Source organism: Myotis nattereri (genome assembly GCF_964212035.1).
Source record: "Myotis nattereri genome assembly, chromosome: 18".
Classification (NCBI taxonomy): Eukaryota; Metazoa; Chordata; class Mammalia; order Chiroptera; family Vespertilionidae; genus Myotis; species Myotis nattereri.
In genome coordinates this window covers 21939542-21961098 of record NC_138093.1, presented here as the reverse complement: position 1 = coordinate 21961098, position 21557 = coordinate 21939542, and the positions used below count along the sequence as shown (strand labels likewise).

Sequence of the window (21557 nt, the reverse complement as noted above, 5' to 3'; positions counted from 1 at the left end):
GGTTACCTGGAATAAAAACATGGTTGCCTCACCTTCAATAAGACTGAGCTATAACTTTGGAGCTGGCTTACCGAAAGACTTTTTTTTTTAAATTTTATTTTTTTTATTGCTTAAAGTATTACAAAGAGTATTACATATGTCTCCTCCCTCCCCCCCCCCCGCCCTTGACAATTCCCTGGCCTCCCCTACCCACCCCCCCCAGTGTCTTATGTCCATTGGCTATGCTTATATGCATGCATACAAGTCCCCGAAAGACTCTTTATGTCAGTTACTCTTAATAAATGAAATGGAGCTTATCCTAGAAAGGATTTAGACTCTGCCATTCTCGGTGAGAGGCCATCAATGCCTAGGAAACTTGGCATCTGTGAAGTCGACATTTAAAACTTGAGATTTTGGATAATGCCAATATTAGACACCACCTTGAAATTTAGTTAATATCTATAAATAAAAATATCCTTAGGTTTCAAGCCTGGTAGAGTATAAAGACCAAATTTTCGGTTTAATGTTCACTTGAGAGTTATGATATGAGAATGCTAATTCTTCTAGCATTATTGTTCTTAGGTCTCCTCCTGGTAATAATATAAAAAGCCTGTAAGAACTTCTGCAATCATGAAAATGTTTTAAATTATTTGTAAATGTAATGTAATACTATTTTTATATACTTAATAGTAAGTTAAAGATTATTACACCCTGACACGTTTTTAGTCTTTTATTTTAGGGCCTCAGAGAGATAACCAAGTAAGAAAGGATTGCTTCCACTTATAATGCCATAATCCCACCCTCTACCTCCAAAAAATCCATCTAAAAATAAGCTCACTTTTCAATTTTATCAGTGGGGTTAACAGTTATTATATTGTAGTTCTACAGATAATTATAAGGAAGATTAAAGAATGAACTAAAAGTTTCAATCTACATACAGCTGCCAAAATATTGATATAATTTCATATTGTTTTTCTTGCACTATAAATGAATTACTTAAAATGCATATCTTTATAAGTCAATTTAACCTCCCTTGTCTAAGTTTCTCCACTTGTAAAATATGAATAATATCAGTTACCTTATAAATTGTTAAGAACTAATTTATGTAAGTACACAGCATCAGGCATATAAGTATTAAATACTGAATAAATGTCAATTATTAAGATTTTTATTATTTCCCGATTGTTGTGTCTCAGTGGTTGAGAATCAATCTATGAACCAGGAGGTCACGGTTCGATTCCCAGTCAGGGCACATGCCGGTGTTATGGGCTCAATCCTCAGAAGGGAGTGTGTAGGAGGCAGCCGATCAATGATTCTCTCTCAATATTGATGTTTCTATCTCTCTCTCCCTCTCCTTTATACTCTATGAAATCAATAAAGATATCTTAAAGAAAAAGATTTTTATTATTAATCTCCAATTTTTGCTTAAAAATCTTACAAATTATTGAAACATCAACAGTTGGAAGCACCACTGGCAAAGCTGCTGGAACTTGGGAATCACATTATATTTATGACTGAGATGCAATACTGTATAGTTGCTATACATTATTTATTTTTTTAAAGAGATAGGCTCTTAAAGAAAAATATGAACATGGGAAAGAAATTAATGCAGCCCCACCTCCAGCCTTTTTATATCATAAGCTAATGAGTGATCTAAAATAAACTTCAGAAATTATGTATACCATTAAAGAATGTTAGAGGAATTTTAAATATATAAAAAGAATAAGAGATCAACCAAAGGACTTGTATGCATGCCTATAAGCCTAACCAATGGACACAGACAATAGGGGGGTGAGGACATGAGTGGGGGGCTGGGGGGGGGGGAGAATGGGGGGATAAGGACACATGTAATAATTAATAAACAAATTAAAAAGAAAAAGAAAACTGGCAGGAAAACAAAACAAAACGAAAAGAATAAGGGTAAAACGGATATAAATGAGGTAATGGAAAATGGGGATGTGATTCTGGCCAGAGAAAAGGCTGGGCGAGCTGCCATTGGTCAGAGCTCATTCTCAGGATTCAGAAGAAAACGCCTGAGCGCGCTTGGCTGCTGTCCTAGTGTACAACATGTAATCCGCTGCGAAGGATAAGGTGAAGCAACCCATGGTGCGCATTACCTACAAACCAAACCAAAGACAAGGAAAACGGACTAACACTCTTTCAATGCCGAATGCCAGTGGCATTTTTTAACCAGCAGGCATTTTTGGGATCAGTTCAGAGCCTTTTATACTTTCCACCAAGTACGATTCTACCATAGAGGAAGGAAAAAAAAACACACCTCAGTACCCACAGAGCTGCAGAAAGCTTTGGACTTTGTTGAAATTATCTGCATAACAATATGAATGCAAAGCTATTATTTTTGAAAATATCTGTACATTGGTTAATAGAAGTTTCTAAAACGAATGTAAACTAAAGAACCGTATTTTACTGGGAGATCAAGATAGAAAGAAACTACTGAAAAATAAAAGGATCAGATAAAACCTGAAGTTCCTTTTAAGTTTAGGCATGCTTTAAACACTCCATTGGCTAAGATGAGGACACCTCAAACAAGGCCTGGCAATGACATGTATGTACCACTTCCATGAAACAGGAGATAGGAGAGAAGATTCACAAGGCTGTAATAGCAACCTGAGCCATGGTATTAAAGAGCTGTGATGTTCCATAAAGGCAGGCATAAAGCCCATTTCATTCACTGCTATGTATCTAGCACCAAGCCTGCTGCTAAGCAAATACTGGTTAGTCAGCTGATGCAACAAAAGAAAACTGGAGTGGGTAGGAGTTAATGTATACAAAAATGCCACACAAATAAAATTATAGGACCAGTGGGAAGAACCAGAAAAGAATCATTTAATTAATTAATACAACCAACAAATATTACTAAGTGCCTATTTTTGTTCTAGATGCCAAGGACAAAGCCTTGGACCAAGACCAAGAAAGGCTTACAGCCCTGGCTGGTTTGGCTCAGTGGACAGAGCATCGGCCTGCAAACTGGAGTCCCAGGTTTGATTCCAGTCAAGAGCATGTACCTCGGTTGCAGGCTCCTCCCTGGCTTGGGCCTGTGCAGGAGGAAACCAATTGTTGTGTTTCTCTCACATCGATATTTCTCTCTGTCTTTCCCTCTCTCTAAAAAATCAATGGAAAAATATCTTCGGGTGAGGATTAAAAAAGAAAAAAGAAGAAGGGCTTACACACGACTGAGGGGGACAGAGATTAATGCAAACATCATGATGAAAATAAAATGATGCTTTTCAGAGAACACGGGATGGAGAGGGCACTGCATTACAGAGGGCTATTCTAAAAACAGCTTTTCTCTTCTCAAAAAAATAAAAGGGGGAGCTATTATGAAAATCTAACACATTAAATTAAAACTAAGTGCATGTGGGAGGGGGAGCTCTCTCTACAAGAGCAAGGAGTCATACCCAGATACACCAAAACAGGTATCTGTGTCCCACAGAAGGGCAGAAGCTTAACAAAAACTGGGCTTCTACTTAATAGAAAGCAATATATAGAACGGCAACAATTTACTTATCGCCAGAGTTTTAGAAATACAGAGTGGGGCAAAAGTAGGTTTATAGTTGTGAGTACGTAAAACTTGAATTTTATTATTGTATTATTATTTATTTGTTATTGTATGATTTTCCATACAAACAACGTAAACCAACTTTTGACCCACCCTGTATGCTTTCTTTCCTAGAAAACATAAGTCAGTTGAGCTACTGCATCTTCCCAAAATTACGTAAAATAGAAATGAGGCTAGAAAATGCACATGAAAGATATCAGGTTTCATACAACTAAATTATTTTTGCACAATGTTCTGCTTTTCTTCCTCTCCAGCAAAGTAAAACTTCCTATGCCAAATTCTTCCATAAACCCCTTAAGATTGTTCTTCAATGACAAGAACAAATGAATGCTGTTAATGATTTTCAGATTTTAAGCAATAATTCTCATATAAAACAATTTTTTCCTTGAGATTTGCCAAACTATTCCTCTCCAAAAAAACTGTATCCTTGCTCTCAGAATTATTTACTGTATTGTCTGTCCAGGCTAATTTTTACTTTGAATGAGAACCAACAGAAGAGACAACTTTTCAAGGGATGATGAATTGAAAGCCAAAAAAACATTTTCTACTTTGTAGAATTGAATCCACATTGAATTATGGATAAATCTGGCAGTATCAAAGTAAAGAGTTTGTCAGCATATAAAACTCCACCTCCTTTTTTCAGTTTCATAAAGAATGGTCGGTTTTGATCATGACTTTTAGGGGCAAACACCATCCGTTTGGATCACATCTCTCATGTTAAGAAACATGCCAGGAGTCTTTGCCTTTTCTCTAGGCACTACAGATTCCTCAGGTTGATACATCTTTGCAAATGAACCTTTGCAGACATAAGGAATAAAGGGTAGCATTATGCAAATTCAGTATGCTTGAAGAGGGACAGTTGAACAGAAACTACCAATTTCCATAATAAATGTTATCTTTCAAATGGACATAAGATACTGGGGGATAGGGGAGGCTAGGGGACTGTCTAGGGCAGGGGGATAAAATGGACACATATGTAATACCCTTTGTAATACTTTAAGCAATAAATAAAAAAAAATGTTATCTTTCAAATGTCTTCAGAGTAAATTCTGTCCTATTAACCATACAGCATCTTGTAAATGTTGACATTTTTGGCAATTGTTTCTTATGAGGGGTAAAGGATTCTAAAATCAAGACAAGTTAAATTAAAAAATCATGACCCTAATTAATTTTAAATTAGAACAAAATATGAACAAAGTAAATATTACCAAGATATAAACTACTGTTAAATCTTCATTCTTCAGAACACTCTGGAACTGAAGATCAGGAATGAAAAAAAGAACTAGCTGTCTATGATGTAAATAAATCAGGTAGTCACGGCTGTATAAGTTGAAAATGCTTCACATTTCCTTAAGAAAAGCATGTGTGTTCTGATAGATGAAATACATTTAATTTCAAGATCTGCTTTATAAAACAAAATCAACACTATATTAAAAAGATTTTCATGCTGGAAATAAGCTAAACTGAGTCACAATAATTTATCTGACAAATGTTTCATTTTCCTTTCACAAGTCTACCAAAATATTTATGCCAAATGTTGCGCAATTACATCACAGCCTCAGATGCTTCACAAACCAATAAAGGGATGAATAATATATGAAGACTTCAAAATATAAAATTATATAGATATTAAAATGTATATCCTCTAAGTACTTTGCCATTTCCCCCCTTTTGATTTCAAATTCTGGATAACCCTCAGAAAGACGCATCTCATTTCAACAGAGAATATGAGAAGTAGATGAAGAGGAGAAATTCCGTAAACCCCCCAGGTTTCTAGTGTGGGGGAGTAGTGTAAACAATGCCACACCATGATCACTGGTACATGAGGCTGGGAGATAAGATGGGGATCCGGTTTGGAGGAAGGGGAAAGATGATGAATTTATTTCTGGACATGCTGACTTAGAGTTAATACAGCTATCTCATGCAATCGGTATCTGAATACCTAAGATGCTATCAGGCCTCAGGAATTACATAGGCAGCTAGATATAAAAGTCTAGTCTAGATCTGAGAGTCATCAGGTGATATGTGGAAAAATCTGAATGAGACCACTCCAAATGAGTATAGAGAATAAGAAAAAATGTAGACTGAGACACCTCTAGAAGAATAGATTTAAGACAAAGGCAGAGAAAGAGAAGCCATTAAAACAAAAGCCAGAATACAGAAGGTAAACCAAGAGACAGGTGCTACGAGTGGAGAATTTCAAGAAGCAGAAATAACTAGTATCAACCTCACAAATTTAAGATGAGGTTTGAGAAATACTTATTAAATACTTCAACGTGGAAGTCAGTGGTGACCTTATTGGGAAATTTCTACAAGTGAAGAGGGATATATGCTGAGCAAAAGAAAGCAGCAAGGAGAAAGGAGGAATAGGGTGACTTTTTTACTGGCTTAGGCATGAAGGAGAAATTACATGGTGACAGTGAAAGGGAAGATGCTGGGCCAGGAGAGCATACAAGACTAAACAAAACCAGAGAGAAGAAAGAAAGTCAATGGACACCAAACTAAAGACACAGGAAAGATAATGGTTTTACTGTTTTCTCCAAATTAACTTCTGCACCGCAATATTTGCCTCCTTTGCTTTAACCCACAGAAATAATTACGGTGTTTGTTTCAGGGATCAGCGTTTGGAGAAAGCAGGTATATTCTTTAATGGAAAACCTTTCCAGATTCCACTAAACTCCAACCACGCTTCTCTCTCTGTATGCGCATCAAGAGTACATGTATATGCACACACAGGGACAACTTCAAATCCTGCCCGAAGTCTCCATTGTGGAAAATATAAAACAAGGCCCTAAACTAGACGTGAGAGCACCAGAATTATTATTATTTTGCCATTTTCTCTTTTTCAATAGAAAATAATACTTATTTCCATTTCTAAAAGATACAAATTATGGAATTTGAGAAAAACATTTCAATGATAAAAAAACAATCACAGAACCAGCAAATTTTAGAACAAGAGCTTCGCAGGTATAACTGGAAAGATGCTAGATCAAACCTTCAGACTGAGGGTCTGCAGTAACTAGGTTTTAGTCTATGAGTCGGGTCATCCACCTTCCGGACCTTTGTGATCTAAAACGTAAAGAAGAGATCACCGTGGTCCCATCCAGCCTTAAAAAGACCATGACTCTGGTCCTGTGTGTATTTCTAGGGAAAGAGAGCAGGGCTCCAAGAAGACAGTTCAATGACGTGAAAGTTAGTGTGGTGGTGCCATTTTGGAACTGAGGGTTGTCAATTGTCAGTTAAATGCTCTTGATGCTACAAAAGTTTTTATAAAGTTTGAAAACGTTGATGATATTTTTTAAATGCTCTATTCCTCCTCTCCCCCAAATTACATTTTCAAGACTGGCACAGCCAAGGCTACAGTAAAAAGTGGACACGTGCAGAATGTCTCTCCTAATATCCAGCTTAGAGGCTCTCTGGTACCGTCATGCTCACGATGGCCCTGAGTCATTTATCAAAGAAACAGAACACACTGTTCTGGTATGTAGTGCCATTATCTACACTGTGTTTAGGGGTATCTGCCTTCGACATAGGGTGCACAACATTCCCGATTTCACTGGAATCCTAGGAGGTCCCTTAGTTCTCTGACAAACTAAGCCTGTTGCTCTATAGCGGCTGAGTGAGTATCACTGCCTCTGGCTCTATTTTGTCTTCCATGTCACAGTATGTAAAGGCATCAAAGATGACACTGCAGCACCTCCTGAACACATAACAGGCTTTTCGATTTACTTTCAAAAACAGCTATCAAAAAATCGGTATGAGTAGTTATATAAAAGACAGAGTGGAGATGGGAGAAAAAGGGATATTAGCAAGAAAGAAATGTTTACCATTTCATTACTCTCTATATAGGATCAAACCAACTTAATTTTTGCTAGACATATATTCTATAGAGCATTTTCTATATTTAAATTTACACACACTTTTTTTAAAGGACAGTTTGAAACTTTTTATTTAAACATCTAAAAAACATTCATATTTTGATGAAAATAATCTTATAATGCTATTGTTTAAATAATTCTTGGAATTTATAAATACTGTAAAATATACAGTAAAGAGGTAAATCTTTAGTCAAGTGTTATATCAAATACAGATTTATTTTGTCTTAGCACTAAAGCTAAATTCCCCCAGCCAAACAATTCATTTCATCCAGAAAAACAGTAACACCAACATTACTGAGACTACTTTTCAAAATACACCCTAAAACATCTGCCAACTGTATAAAACATGAACTTACGATATTAAAAGTAAATTTAATAAATCTCTTGGTCAATTTCTTTAGTTAATGCTAAATATTGTTACAGCATTAAAGTTCATTGCAAACTACTGATTTATTCTTTAAAAGCATTACAAAATAGCTAAAATGTATTCTTTTACCATACAGGTCTATTTTTAACAGAAAATGATAGTCTATGAAAAATCTTTAGGGCAAAGGCTAATTTAATATAAAAATACATTCCAGGTAATAACACATTCCTTTAGTCAATCTCTTCAGCCTAATAATCCCAGTAATTTCTTTAAAGGTTACAAACACTTTTAAACTATCTTGAATTTTATATAAATACTGATTAAGCAGAGCAACAACCAGGCATAATGAACACACGGTGATGTCAACTCACCTAAATAGGGAATGCAGGGTGTCATCTTTAAGCTACTTATATAGTCTCTGAGTCTTTTGTAGTTATCTTCTTTACTCATTACATATTCTAATTTTTCAAAGGTAGTTTTGTCTTTTCGACTTAGTAACTAAAAAACAAACAGAAAAGCCTAAGTTATTTCCAAATCCCATTTTATTATAGCAAAGACTTGAAGTTGTGTTGTATTTACTGTAAATTTAAATTTAATTTCAAAGTTATACATTCTTTAATTATATTTTGGTAATACATAAGTGACAAAATCAGACATGTACATAAAATCATTAAGTTAGTAAATTATAATACATTATTTCCCATCTTTGCTATTTTAAATGGTTAAGCAATTTTTGTTGACAAGTTTTTCTTGACAAATTTAACTATGGCCACAATATTTGTAAACTGGTTTACATTTTTGGATTTTTGACATTTTTTCTTTTATCCCTTTGACCACTGGCTGTATCCACACAGTTGAATAATCAACTGAAACTGTTTTAAGAGGCTTGAGGGTAGATTTGTTGTGTGTGCCCTTTGAAAAACATAAAGATAATCAAGGAGAATAAAAGAAAAGCAAGGTCAGTCGCCCAAAAAATATCTACACTGCCCTGAATATCAGCAAATAGCATCTCCAATATCTAACTCGATGCCACCTCTCTGGACTCGTCTCCCACATCAACCACTCCCTAGCTTACTCCACTGTCAACAATGACCACCCTGCTATTCTTTGAACTTTATTGGGGCCTTTGTACTGCCTACTACCTCTGCTCGGAATTCTCTTCTCCCAGATATCCACATGAATGGCTCTCAATTCCTTCAGGTCTCTCCCCAACTCTCACTTATCAGAGACTCTCTTACAACATATTATATGAAATACTTCCTTCCCCTTCTGTCCCATTTACTCTGCTTTATTTTTCTTCAGAGCGTTCATCACTATTTATGATACATCATTTATTTATTTACAGTTTATCTTTTCCCAGTAGACTGTTAGCTATATAAGAATGGGACTGTCTATATCACTTACTGTTTTATGTCAAGCAAATTACACAGTGCCTGGTACAGTATGGAATATTTTAAAATTTAATATAAACACCAAAAATTTTATTTAGATTAATAATGGAGCTGTTATTGAATTTAAAAAAATCTTTTCCATGCAAATACATGAAGGAGACAAAAAAATATCTTCAAGGAAAATGAAAATTAACTTGAGGAAAATGTAGCTCATTTCTAAACCACAATATAAATCAGAGTATAATTCTTTCCCCCAAAACTTCAAAGATGGAATTCATAACTGCATATTTATAATCATTTCCATTCCTCCATGAAATTCAAATTAAGAAAAGAGAATAAGGACATCATTATTGAAAAATAAATTTTAAAGTAGGAAAACCCTTCACCCAGGTGTTTCTAAAATATAAAGAGGAGTGTAAATTCTTCCATACTAATGTTTTTCCAATATAGAAATCTACCCTGGTTTTCATGAGAAACATCTGTCTGCAGACACTATGAAAAGTGAAAGTGACACTAGGCTAACCCCTTTAACATTGAAGAACAGTATTAAATATGAACACACTTAATTAAATGTAAAGTTTTACTTACATAAATCTAAACAAAAAATACCTAGAAAACTTGAGGTCAGTATCATGTCACTCAAAGACGAAATATACAAATTTGCAGATGTAAAAATTCACATCCTGACCTTATCAATGTAATAAAACCAAATATGATTAACATATCAGAATGTGCAGCAACACTGCATAACAGCATGCTAACTCTCAGGCTTTCCATTATTCCTAAGGAAAACCCCCAAAGTTGACTAAAAATTAATGGAAACTAAGTATATTTTTTGAAACTTAAAATTTAGATTTTCCTTAAAACTTTCCAAAAGCATAGTTTTTACATGATTAAATGTATTTGTAATTTATCCCAAAATTATCAGATTAGCCTCCTGAAACACTTGAGACATAAAAATGTAGGTTCCAAAGAACAGAGGACAAAGTAATTTAAAAATCCTTATCTATTATCATAATATTAACCTCACTAAGCACTACAAAAGAAACGAATACATCTTTACTTCCAATAGGAAGTCTAACCTTTCATTAACTTAAGGAGGATTACTCACCGCCCATGTTTTCGTCAATCTAAAAATCGGGGCGCTCTGTAAGCCAGAAACCACTGCCATGAGTGCATGGAGGTTATTCAGCTCATACAGTTTCTGAAGATTTAAGAAAAAGAGAAGAGGAGACAAATAAAGAGCATTAATACAAAAAAAATCTTTAGATGAACAACAAGTAAAATCTAGGCATTGGTAGTGTCCATACTTAGCACCCTCACTGCTAAGATCTATCTTTAGAACACCTCAATTTTACCCCTAAGTTGCTTTTGGCCCTCAATAGAAATTCTGTATTCTAACCTGGCACTGCCCCCAAGCTCTGGGAACCAATCTACTTCTACTTGGGTAATATAATAACAAAAACAAAGATATGGCTGATATCAAGTTCACCTGGTATGATCATGCACCCTGGTATCCAGCAAGCAGTCTCCTTCCTTACACTAAAATATTACTAAGCCTCTGTCCTAAGATTCGAGATTCAAGAAAAGGATCCTGATTTGGTTTCCTACTCAATACCACCATTATTCAGGGTTAGAGCTCAAACCTGCTTTCGACAGTCCTCTTCACTTTCCTGCTTCCTCCTGCCTGAATCCCCAGATCCAGGGTTCCTTGTTTATGCTTGGACATCCACCTGCTTCCCAGGACCAGACCTTGCTTTTATAGTCTCCTTGCAGACAACTTGTACCTAACAATAGGTTCCATCAGTTTGCCAAGACATCTACTCGACACTTTGTGATTATTCCCAGACTTCTTCATACTATGAGATGCTGACATCCCAAGAGCCCTATATAAAAATCAGTCATTTAAAATGGTTCTATGCCCTATTAAGCGACTCCAAGACAAAAAGCCTGTTCTGAACATTAGAACAAAGAGAAGAGAAGGGTTCTGTTTCTCTAGAGAACTCAACCTAGTATGCGACCTTAACTCGGGTCTCAAAGAATTCCCATAAGGTTTCAAGAAATATAAACACAAGTTAAAAAAAAAAAAGGAAAATGAAAAAACACAAGAAAATAGGAACTCACAAATGGAGAACAATATCAGGTATGTTGTTCTCAAATAAAATGAAGATTAAATGTGAAGGCCCTATCCAGAATGCAACATAAAAGCCAATGAGTTTTAAAAATTCTTAAAATAAGTTAAGGGACATGAAAGGTACAGCAAAAAGGCCAACATTTATCTCACTTTTTAGGAGATACTAAAAAAACTAATGGGGTAGAAACAATATTTGTGATGCAATGGCAGATTATTTTCCCAAATTACTAAAAGACAGTCATTCCTAAGGCCAGGAACTCAAGGAATCCTAAACAGAGTAAATACATTAAAAAAAACAAACAAACAACCTGTAAGTCTGAAATAGCATTTTTTCAAGAACAAGTGTGATAAAAAGATGCTGTCAGACAAAATAAAATAAAGAAAGCTTTAAGAAAGAAGGATTTTTAAGAATGCTGCTGGAATGATTATTCATGGAAAATTATGAACTGGAATGTATAATTCATTAATATTATATATAAAATATACTCCACATAGAGGAAATACTCAAGCTATGAAACTTTTAAAGGCTAATTAAAAACCCATTTTTTAAAAAAAATTCTCAGAGCTTTCTTAAATGAAATATCCTTAAAGAAGACAATAAAATTAAGTAAAGATGAATATGTTTTATTACTTAGCTAAGAACATCTATGTCAAAAGATAACATGAAAAGAGTAATAATAAGACAAGCCACAAATAGGAAGATGTATGCAAAGTATATAATAGAAAACTAGAAATTAGTTACATATTAAAAAACACTCCTATAAAAAGAAAAGACCAACACCATAATAGAATATTATTCAAAGATCTTGAATAGACATTTCAGGGGGAAAAAACAACAACCCTAAATGGCCAAAATATAAAAAATGTTCATTCTCATCAGATTCAATGAAAGGTTACTGGTCTGTCATTTCTTTGAAGGTAGATTTTTCTCTATGCATTTCTAGGGTTTCACCTTCACATAAGCACCAAGAGACCCACACAAGAATGCTTTATAGCAGCAGTGTTTATAACAGCAATAATCTAAAAACTACCCAAGCTAAAACATACTGAACAATTTGTGGTATATGCAAACAACAGAATACAACAGAGATATACCCAAAACCATCCAGTAACACTGCTGAGTGAAAAAAACACATACCAAGTTGTGAAAGAATAAAGTATCATGGACTAATTCATTTTAAACAAAATTCAAAATCATATACAACAATATATTATTCAGGGATACACGCACACATATAGTAAAAGTATAAAAGAGGAGCAAACAAAATTTAGGGAAGTGGTTCCTTTTGCAGTGGGAGGTTAGGGGATTCCATATGAAGAGACGGGAATTTAAAGTGGGCAGTGGGCACAAGGCAATTCACTCTATCATTGTTTTGATACCTTAAATAAATTTTATAAATACTCTTTTGTGTTTATGGATAATTAGTTTTATGTACCAACTTGGCTAGGCTATAGTATCCGGTTATTTAATCAAACAGTGATCTAGGTGTTGCTATGAAAATACTTTGTAGATGTACCATCTACAATCGGATCATTTAAATTAAAAGATTATACTCTATGATCAGGTAGGCAGCATCACATCAGTTGAAACACCTTAAGAGTAAAAACTGAGGTTTCCTAGAGAAGAAATTCTGCCTCCAGGCTGCAGCCTCAACTCCTGCCTCAGATTCAAGGCTGTCCGCCTGGAGGCAGACATCTGCCCTACAGATGCCACACCTGCCAGCCCCGACCCCAACCCCAACCCAAAACCCAAACCCAGGAGTCAATTCTTTAAGTCAATTTATACATTACATATTTACACATATTTTACTGTCTCCAGAGAACCCAAACTGATACAATCTACTGAAAGAAGAGAAGACCTGCCAGCTTTGTAACAAACTTAATGTAGAAGGCAGAGAGTCAGAACAGGATTTAAGAGACACTGAGAAACAAAAAGTTATGAATGTAGGGCTTGGGATCAAAACAAGCACCGTCAAACGTAACTCAAAGTCTAAGAGCCTAAATTGGAACTAAATGCCATTTGACAAGCAGGATAATGGCAGGTTTGATGGGCAAAATTTGGTGGTTTGGAGTAGAATATACAAGCACATAAAAAACTAACAAAATTATGAGAAAACAATAATGCAAATTCAAAATCTATGGAGAAAAGTCATGAATTTCTGTAAGCTAAAACCCAATATTTACCTAACATACCACAAAGAATGTTTTAAAAATTTTATATGACATTTCCACAGAATATCAAATTTTAGAAGGCTAGTTCTGCCATCTAGTGCCACAAAATGTAAGAATACAATTGTTCCATGAGCTCAAGGAAAATAAGCAAGAGGTATGACTTACAATAATTGTAACTTTACAGTTATTACAAAACTTAAAACTATTAAAATGGTATATTTATTTTATTCTAGCTTCCTTCATTCACAGGTGAGCTAAGTTATATAATTATTACAAGAAGAACGATGTGGCTACAAGTACACCACTTTTTAGTGAACCTAACATAAATTTGGAGTTGTTACAAGTTTTATATTCTTTTTTTTTTTTAGAGAGGAAGGGAAGTGAAGAGAGAGAAAGAGAGACAGAGAGAGAGAGAGAAACAATGATCAGTTGCCTCCCACTTATGCACAGACCTGGGATTGAACCTGTAACCTGGGCAAGTGCCCTGACCAGGAACAGAACCCGCTATCTTTTAGTGTATGGAATGACACTCGAGCAACTGAACCATCTGGCCAGGACAGGGAGTTGTTACAAGTTTTAATAAAATCTTGGAATCTTCTTGTGGAATGTTCATTCCATCCTCCTCTCTAAATTCTGCTTGTCCTTTAAATCCATGTTCCATTTCTCTTGCTGCATTTATTACCTATGCCCCCAATAACTACGTAATTAACATATTTGGTTAACATCCTCATTTATACTATTCTTTTAAAAATAAAGTCTTATCATTCCCCATATGCGTGGCAGAATGATCTATTTCAAAAGCAGTTAATTGCTATACATTCTCCTATTTAATTCTATAAGGCTTTCTTAATTACCTGCAGAATAGTCCAATATTTAAATACAGACTTCACCATAATCTGACCTGTCTACTTATTCAGTTAAATAAATAATGTCATTCAGCTATTCTAAGAGAGGGAGAAAAAGGTATGAAAGATATAAAAAATAGAGAAATAAAGGAAAAAGCGGAGAAAACAAGCATCCAGCTTAAAAAACTGGCTTATATGAATCAATACATCTTACTTTCCAGCATCAGTAAATAGTAAATAAAGTACCACAGGCAAATATTCACAAACATTGCTGAGTGGTTGAACTAAAAAATAGAAACACAAGTTTTTCTTACCTTCGCAGTTTTAATATAGTGGCTCAAAACTTCTGCTCTAATTTTTAATGTTTGAGCATGAAGAATCTCTCTAACAACCCAAAAGCTTACCTGCAAATAAAAATTAAAAATAGGTGAATGGCAAGATTCTTTACTCACTAGGATCACAGTAATGACAAGAGCTACATGAAGACCCACCTAGAGTTTTCTCTTTCCCTTCACTCACCACCAGGACATAGCTAATCTTCAAATGTTGCATACACGTCACATATATAGACAGAATAAGATGCACATGTATGTATATGTGTGCACACACATAAAAACACCACTATTTTTAATTGGTAGAAGCTAATATAAATTTTGAAGGAAAAGAGCTGAGAGAGTGCAATGAAGCCAGAGTGATGCAACATGAACACTATACAAATACAAGTGTTTTTTGCTGTATTTTGAAATACTTGGGCAGAATTGGGTAACCTCTAAGACCAGACACTGGAAAATATGCTAGGTAGAGCACGTTCTCCATGGCTATGTAATCCCACTTGTCATTTATTTATAATGAGCAGAATCTTAAGAGTGGAAAATCCCAAGTACAGTTTTCTTGGTCTGAATAAAATGAAAATACCATAAAAAATACATACAAGTCATTCTAAAGTTAAGATTGTATTTTAAAAGTTATGCAGTGCTTTCTAGTTCGGTGAAACCACGGTCATGATTTCTTTTAAAAGAACATTTAAAATCATTCATCAGAAGGTGCATTAGATTTAATATTACTAAATGTTCTATGCAGGTGAAAATAGTATGATTATATGATACAATGTAACACGCATGTAACATTTTAACTCATGTACAATGAAAATAAAAAATCAAAGCACTATCATTTGGCTCAAATTTATATAAATCTAAAAACAGGATGTAGTTAGAAATCTTAGTGCAAAAGATGATGCCACTACCTCATGTTTCTTCACCTATTTTTAGTGAGAAATATTTCAGATTTTACTTGCTATTTTCATCAGTAAACTGTCAAAATATATATATTTTACAAGTGTAGATGTAAAAGAAAAATGTATATATTTTACAAAGCCATCTTTATATCTGTTACTATATTTGCCCTACTAATGGCAATAACTATCCCTAATTCTAAGTTTAGTTCTAAAATATATAAAAGGTTATATTTTAGATATTTTAACAATAACCTTAGCAATTATCAACTGAGAATGCAATCTAAACTGCATAATCATTGACTTAATCAATTTTAATGTGAGATAAATAATAAGACAAATATGATGATTTTTAAAAATGGAAAAAACAACAACAAAATAAATAAAATGTATGTCCTAAAAAAGAAAAAAAGAAAACATGACCACAAATTCTTTGTCATTCCTCTCATCTAAAGTTGTCACCTCTCACTGGATCTGGACAGGCTCCTGAGCGCCTCGATGAATAGAGAGTTAAAGAAATGGATGCTGACCTCCTGGACAAGGTCGTGCTGGAACAGTCTCTCCTGGCCCCTGGGCTACCATGGAAGAGGTCTAGCTTCGCTCAGACCACCAGGCGGGAAAGGCTAAGTGTGGGTGCTCCCCAGTCGGCAGTCCCAGCTAAAGTCAACCCCCCTAAGAATCCTGACCCAGACAACCAATACCAAGACATAGTTTAATAATATTACTGTACTTAAAAAAAATATTTTGGCCATTGAGACAAAAAGAGAAAGTGATTTTTTAGAAGAAGGAAATTTAATTGTCATCATACTTTTCAACAGCAACACTGAGAGAGGAAAAAACTGAGTACAATATCAAATTTTATACAGAAGACAGGCAAACTTGCCAACATGTTAAGAGTTCAGGAATTATTGTTCCAATGAGTCTTTCTTGAGTAATCTACTTGAGGACGAGCTTCAGACAACCAAAATGACTAAAGAAACATCAACGTAAGGATGGTTGTTTTAAATATACACTTACTAATAGAACCAAGAGGGTTAAAGGAGAGTGAGTGCACTGTACAATGTCTATATGCTCTGACAATATATAGTACAATTATAAAACAACTTACCCACTGGCAGAGGGAGGAGAAAAATAAGTCTTTTATGAGAATTTGCAACCTGCCCTTTTAGTTGGATTTTGAGTTTAAATGTTCACTACAGAGTAGATGTTCTCTAAACATAACACTTAATATAAAGAATAGTCATAGTTAGTCCTAATTCTGTGATAGCCCTTGGAACTAGCAAACAAAAGCCTCTCATCAGAAGGGATATACCCTCAATCTAGGTCAGTGATGGCGAACCTATGACACGCGTGTCAGAGGTGACACGCGAACTCATTTTTTTGGTTGATTTTTCTTTTTAGTTAAATGGCATTTAAATATATAAAATAAATATAAAAAATATAAGTCTTTGTTTTATATGGTTGCAAATATCAAAAAAATTCTATATGTGACACAGCACCAGAGCTAAGTTAGGGTTTTTCAAAATGCTGACACGCCGAGCTCAAAAGGTTCGCCATCACTAGGTGGTGGCAAAATCCCCACAGATGCCGAAACCGGTTTGGCTCAGTGGATAGAGCGTCGGCCTGCGGACTGAATGGTCCCGGGTTCGATTCCGGTCAGGGGCATGTACCTGGGTTGCGGGCATATCCCCAGTAGGAGATGTGCAGGAGGCAGCTGATCGATGATTCTCTCTCATCCATGTTTCTAACTCTCTATCTCTCTCCCTTCCTCTCTGTAAAAAATCAATAAAATATATATTAAAAAAAAAAAAATCCCCACAGATAAAGCTTCAACAGACTGAGCTCTCAACCCAAAATTACAAAATGCCTAAGAGGACAAACCATTGCGAGTAAGGATCAGCAGAAATAACAGAGATTTATTACCCCCAAGGACTTTGGATAATAACACAGAAATTATAAACATTGCCCTAGCTGGTATGGCTCCGTGGATAGAACCAAGGGCACGTACTGTGGTTGCAGGAGGCCCCGGTTGGGTGCATGCATAAGGTAACCAATCAATGTGTCTCTCTCACATCGATATTTCTCTTTGTCTCTCCCTCTCCCTTTCACTCCCTCTACAAATCGATGGAAAATATCCTTGGGTGAGGATTAACAACAACAACAACAACAAAATAATACAAAAAATAAAATTTTGAAAAAGATTTAAGGACTTAAAAAATAAGAAAAAAATGACACTAGGGTAAAACCATATAGATTTAAAATAGATATGACTCTTCTGAAGAGAATTAGTGAACTAAATTATAGATCTGAGAAAATCACACAGAATGAGCACAAGGGGTAGGATGCAACATATGAAAGGTTAAGACAAGTAGGAAAAAATGTCAAGTTCTTACAAATTTCCAATAGAAATTACAGAAGAAAAAAAGAAGAGATTATGCAGAGAGACAACATTTGAAGAGATAGGGGCTGAAAATATTCCAGAACAGATGTAAAGTTAAACTATGTCTTTATGAAAAATTACATACCGAGGAATTATATTTCAGAAACTAAACATCAAAATTTTATAATCAACTCACATGATTAAATCTTCTTGTGAAGGCAACTGCATTTGGTGCAGAACTATATTTTTCTTTTTTATTCCATCCACAACTTGAAAGCTCCTGGAAAATTAAGTTGGAAATTAAACATAAACTCAAGAAATAGCCAGGTTTTCCTGTCATATTAAGGCTTTCAAAACATTAAAGACAGTTGCATCCCTTCCCAGAACTGACTTATTCAGTAAGAATAGATGTAACAAACATTATAACCATTCAGTTAAATCACAGAAGCAAATGTTATTAGCAGATACACGAGGGTGAACACAGATGACTTGAATTCTGCTCTACAGGCAGGTTGATGGATTCTCCTCTGAAGAGGCTTGAATCCCGAGAGGTAAGATGCACAGATCAGGAAAGCCGAGCATCCCGCAGCCCAAACAAAGTAAAGCCTACCAGTTGTCAAGCCCCATTTAGTCAGAGCTTCCAATGGATGTGTCTCTCTCACATCGATGTTTCTCTCTTTCTCTCCCTCTCCAGCACCTCACTCCGAGCTGACAACCAACGACCAGGCAGTTTAAGAAACCTCTGATTAAGGGATTCTTGATCCCCCAAAGGGTCTGCTAATAGAATTCAAAGGGCTCAAGAACTTGTATGTAAAAAAAATTAAATTTGTATTTTGTACTAACCTCTAACTGTAATGACATTCCTTTTCATTATAAATGAAATGGAAGAATTAGCAATTATTGTGATTACAGGTTACAGAAGAATTATTGTGACTCTGTCACTAATAAAAATAATGTATTTTCATATTGCATTACAAGATACTTCAAAAACACACTCATCATCAATATTATGATCTCTCACCTCTAGATCTTATTTAATAGATTATTAAAAAACAGGTACATTGCTATGTAACAGTTTAAAAATACTTTGATAAGTGTATTTTAACAAAATTTATTTCCTTTCATTTAAAAATACTGTTCAGCCCTGGCTGGGTGTATTGGTTGGTGGGAGCGTCGTCCCATACACCAAAAGGTCTCGGGTTTGATTCCTGGTCTGGGAACATTCCTAGGTTTTGGGTTCAGTCCTTGGTCGGGGCACGTTGGGGAAGCAACCAAGCAATGGTTCTCTATCTTTCCTTTCCTCTCTTTCTAAAAATCAATAAACATATCCTTGGGTTAGGATAAACATGAATGAATGAATGAATGAATATAAATAAAAAAGTGTTTAGTTCCACAGGTTTGTCTGATGAAGAGGTCCAAGATTCAAAATAAGAGCCGTGCTGGAACACCAAAGACCACCAGAAAAAAAACCAGAATCTATAGGAAGAAATAAAAGAACTCAGGAAACTGAGTTAGGGCAGGGAACAAAAGAAAACTGAGAAAAGAAAAAGACAAAACCATGTAATTAATATTCTCAAATAGCTAAGAATAAACATTGCCCCCATTAGAAAAACCAGGAGGATTAAAAAAGAAATAACCAGAGAAAAAATAGAGCTTTCGGAAATGAAAAATAAAATTTAAAACATATATATATATATATATATATATGAATTGTGAGATAAAATTTTTTAAACAGTAAGCTAAAAGTAGGAACAAAAATGTTACGTTAATTAGAAGAGTTCATAGGAGTCAACATCTGAATAAGAAAAATAATTTTAAGAGAGAACAGAGAAAATGGGAAAAGGTAACTTACACACAGACAAAATAATTCATGAAAATGCCCTAGATCTTGAAGGACAAGAAAAAATGTGTCTAGGACCTATTACAATGAATTAAGAAAAAAAGACTCAAATGAAGGCCTAGCACCAAAAAAATTACAACATACTAGACACAAAGATCATAAAATCTGTCAAATTAAAAAACAAAACAAAAATATATCACACACAGAAAAACAGGAATCAGATATCTCAATAGCAACACTGGATGCTAAAAGACCACTGAGACAGTGGCATCAAATTCCTAGAATTCTGCCCTAACTGGTTTGGCACAGTGGGTAGAGCCTCGGCCTACAGATTGAAAGGTCCTAGGTTCGATTCCGGTCAAGGGCATGTACCTTGGTTGCAGGCACCTCCCTAGTAGGGAGCATGCAGGAGGCAGCTGATCGATGTTTCTCTCTCATTCATGTTTCTAACTCCCCAGCCCTCTCCCCTCCTCTCTGCAAAATATCAATAAAATATATTAAAGAGAATTCCTAGAATTCTAAATCCAACAAAAATATACATTAAGTATGAAAGTATACTACAGACATTCTCAGACATTCAAGTCTCAGAATTTTCCTTCTATGCACCTATTCTCAGAGAACTAGTAGAATGTGTTCCATCAAAACAAACTAGCAAATTAAGAAACAAAAGAGATGGGATCCAGGAAACCAGAAGCCAACAGAGAAAGAAAATATTTGGAATTCCCAGGTTAACAGTAAAGGGAGGTCCTGGAACAAAGCTTTGAGCACACCTTAAGAACAACAGTCCAGACAGTAAGTACCAAGAGGACAGTGATTCTAAGAGGCTTGAGTCTCTGAAAGATGAAAGATATCTGAAGTGTTTAAACACATTGAGTGGACACACTCAATACATTCACTTCTGGCAGAAAAATTAGTGAAAGTACAGAGAAAGCTAATACAAGTTATTAGTTTAAGGAAAACAGAACTTAAGAAATCATGGCTCAACTGTAAAGAATAACTGAGCCAAGAATAACTTGTTCTTTACAACTAAGCCATGGTTTACTGATTCATGTCAAAATTGTGACACAACTATATGGGAAAAAGAGGAAGTGAATTGTGTAAATGTGAGGGGAAGAGAATATATGAGAGTGAAATCATCCTCTATAGTAGAGAGTCAATAAATCATATCCAAAATTTAAAAAATCACAAATAACAGACATTTAGATTTTGAAAACTGGACATAAACTCCTCCAAGGAGGAAGAGCTAAGAGACTTGGTGTGGGGCTCGAGAGTGGAGGCTGGAAGGGTGGGAGCAACTGGACTTGGGTATTGCTATATTATGTTCTCTTATGGCAGCGGTTCTCAACCTGTGGGTCGAGACCCCTTTGGGGATCGAATGACCCTTTCACAGGGGTTTCCTAAATACATCCTGTATATCAGATATTTACATTAAGATTCATAACAGTAGCAAAATTACAGTTATAAAGTAGCAACGAAAATAATTTTATGGTTGGGGGTCACTACAACATGAGGAACTGTATTAAAGGGTCGCGGCATTAGGAAGGTTGAGAACCACTGTCTTATGGAAATATTTAATTTCTTAAACATGATGCATACATATATTCAGTAAGATTTAAAATGAAATAGAAACTAACACAAAGGAATGGACTGAGTCAGGGAAAGTTTGAGGAAATAAGATACTACAATACTCCCAAGAAATATGTAGTTCCCTCGACTAGGATGGGTCAGTGGATACTGAAAAAAGTGGTATATTCCAGTTA

General features: G+C 35.1%; 1 protein-coding gene across 3 annotated transcripts in view; it reads right to left on the bottom strand.

Annotated features, from left to right (window-relative positions):
* The window catches only part of RALGPS2 (Ral GEF with PH domain and SH3 binding motif 2), a 121986-nt gene that overhangs the window by 46869 nt on the left and 53560 nt on the right, over positions 1–21557 (bottom strand). For all 3 annotated transcript variants that reach the window (XM_081112126.1, XM_081112124.1, XM_081112125.1), the window contains 4 exons: positions 18154–18237; positions 14661–14750; positions 10307–10399; positions 8176–8302 (listed from right to left, as the gene is read on the bottom strand). In XM_081112126.1, the coding sequence (XP_080968252.1) occupies positions 8176–8302; positions 10307–10399; positions 14661–14750; positions 18154–18237 (394 nt within the window). The remainder of the gene's footprint in view (positions 1–8175; positions 8303–10306; positions 10400–14660; positions 14751–18153; positions 18238–21557) is intronic.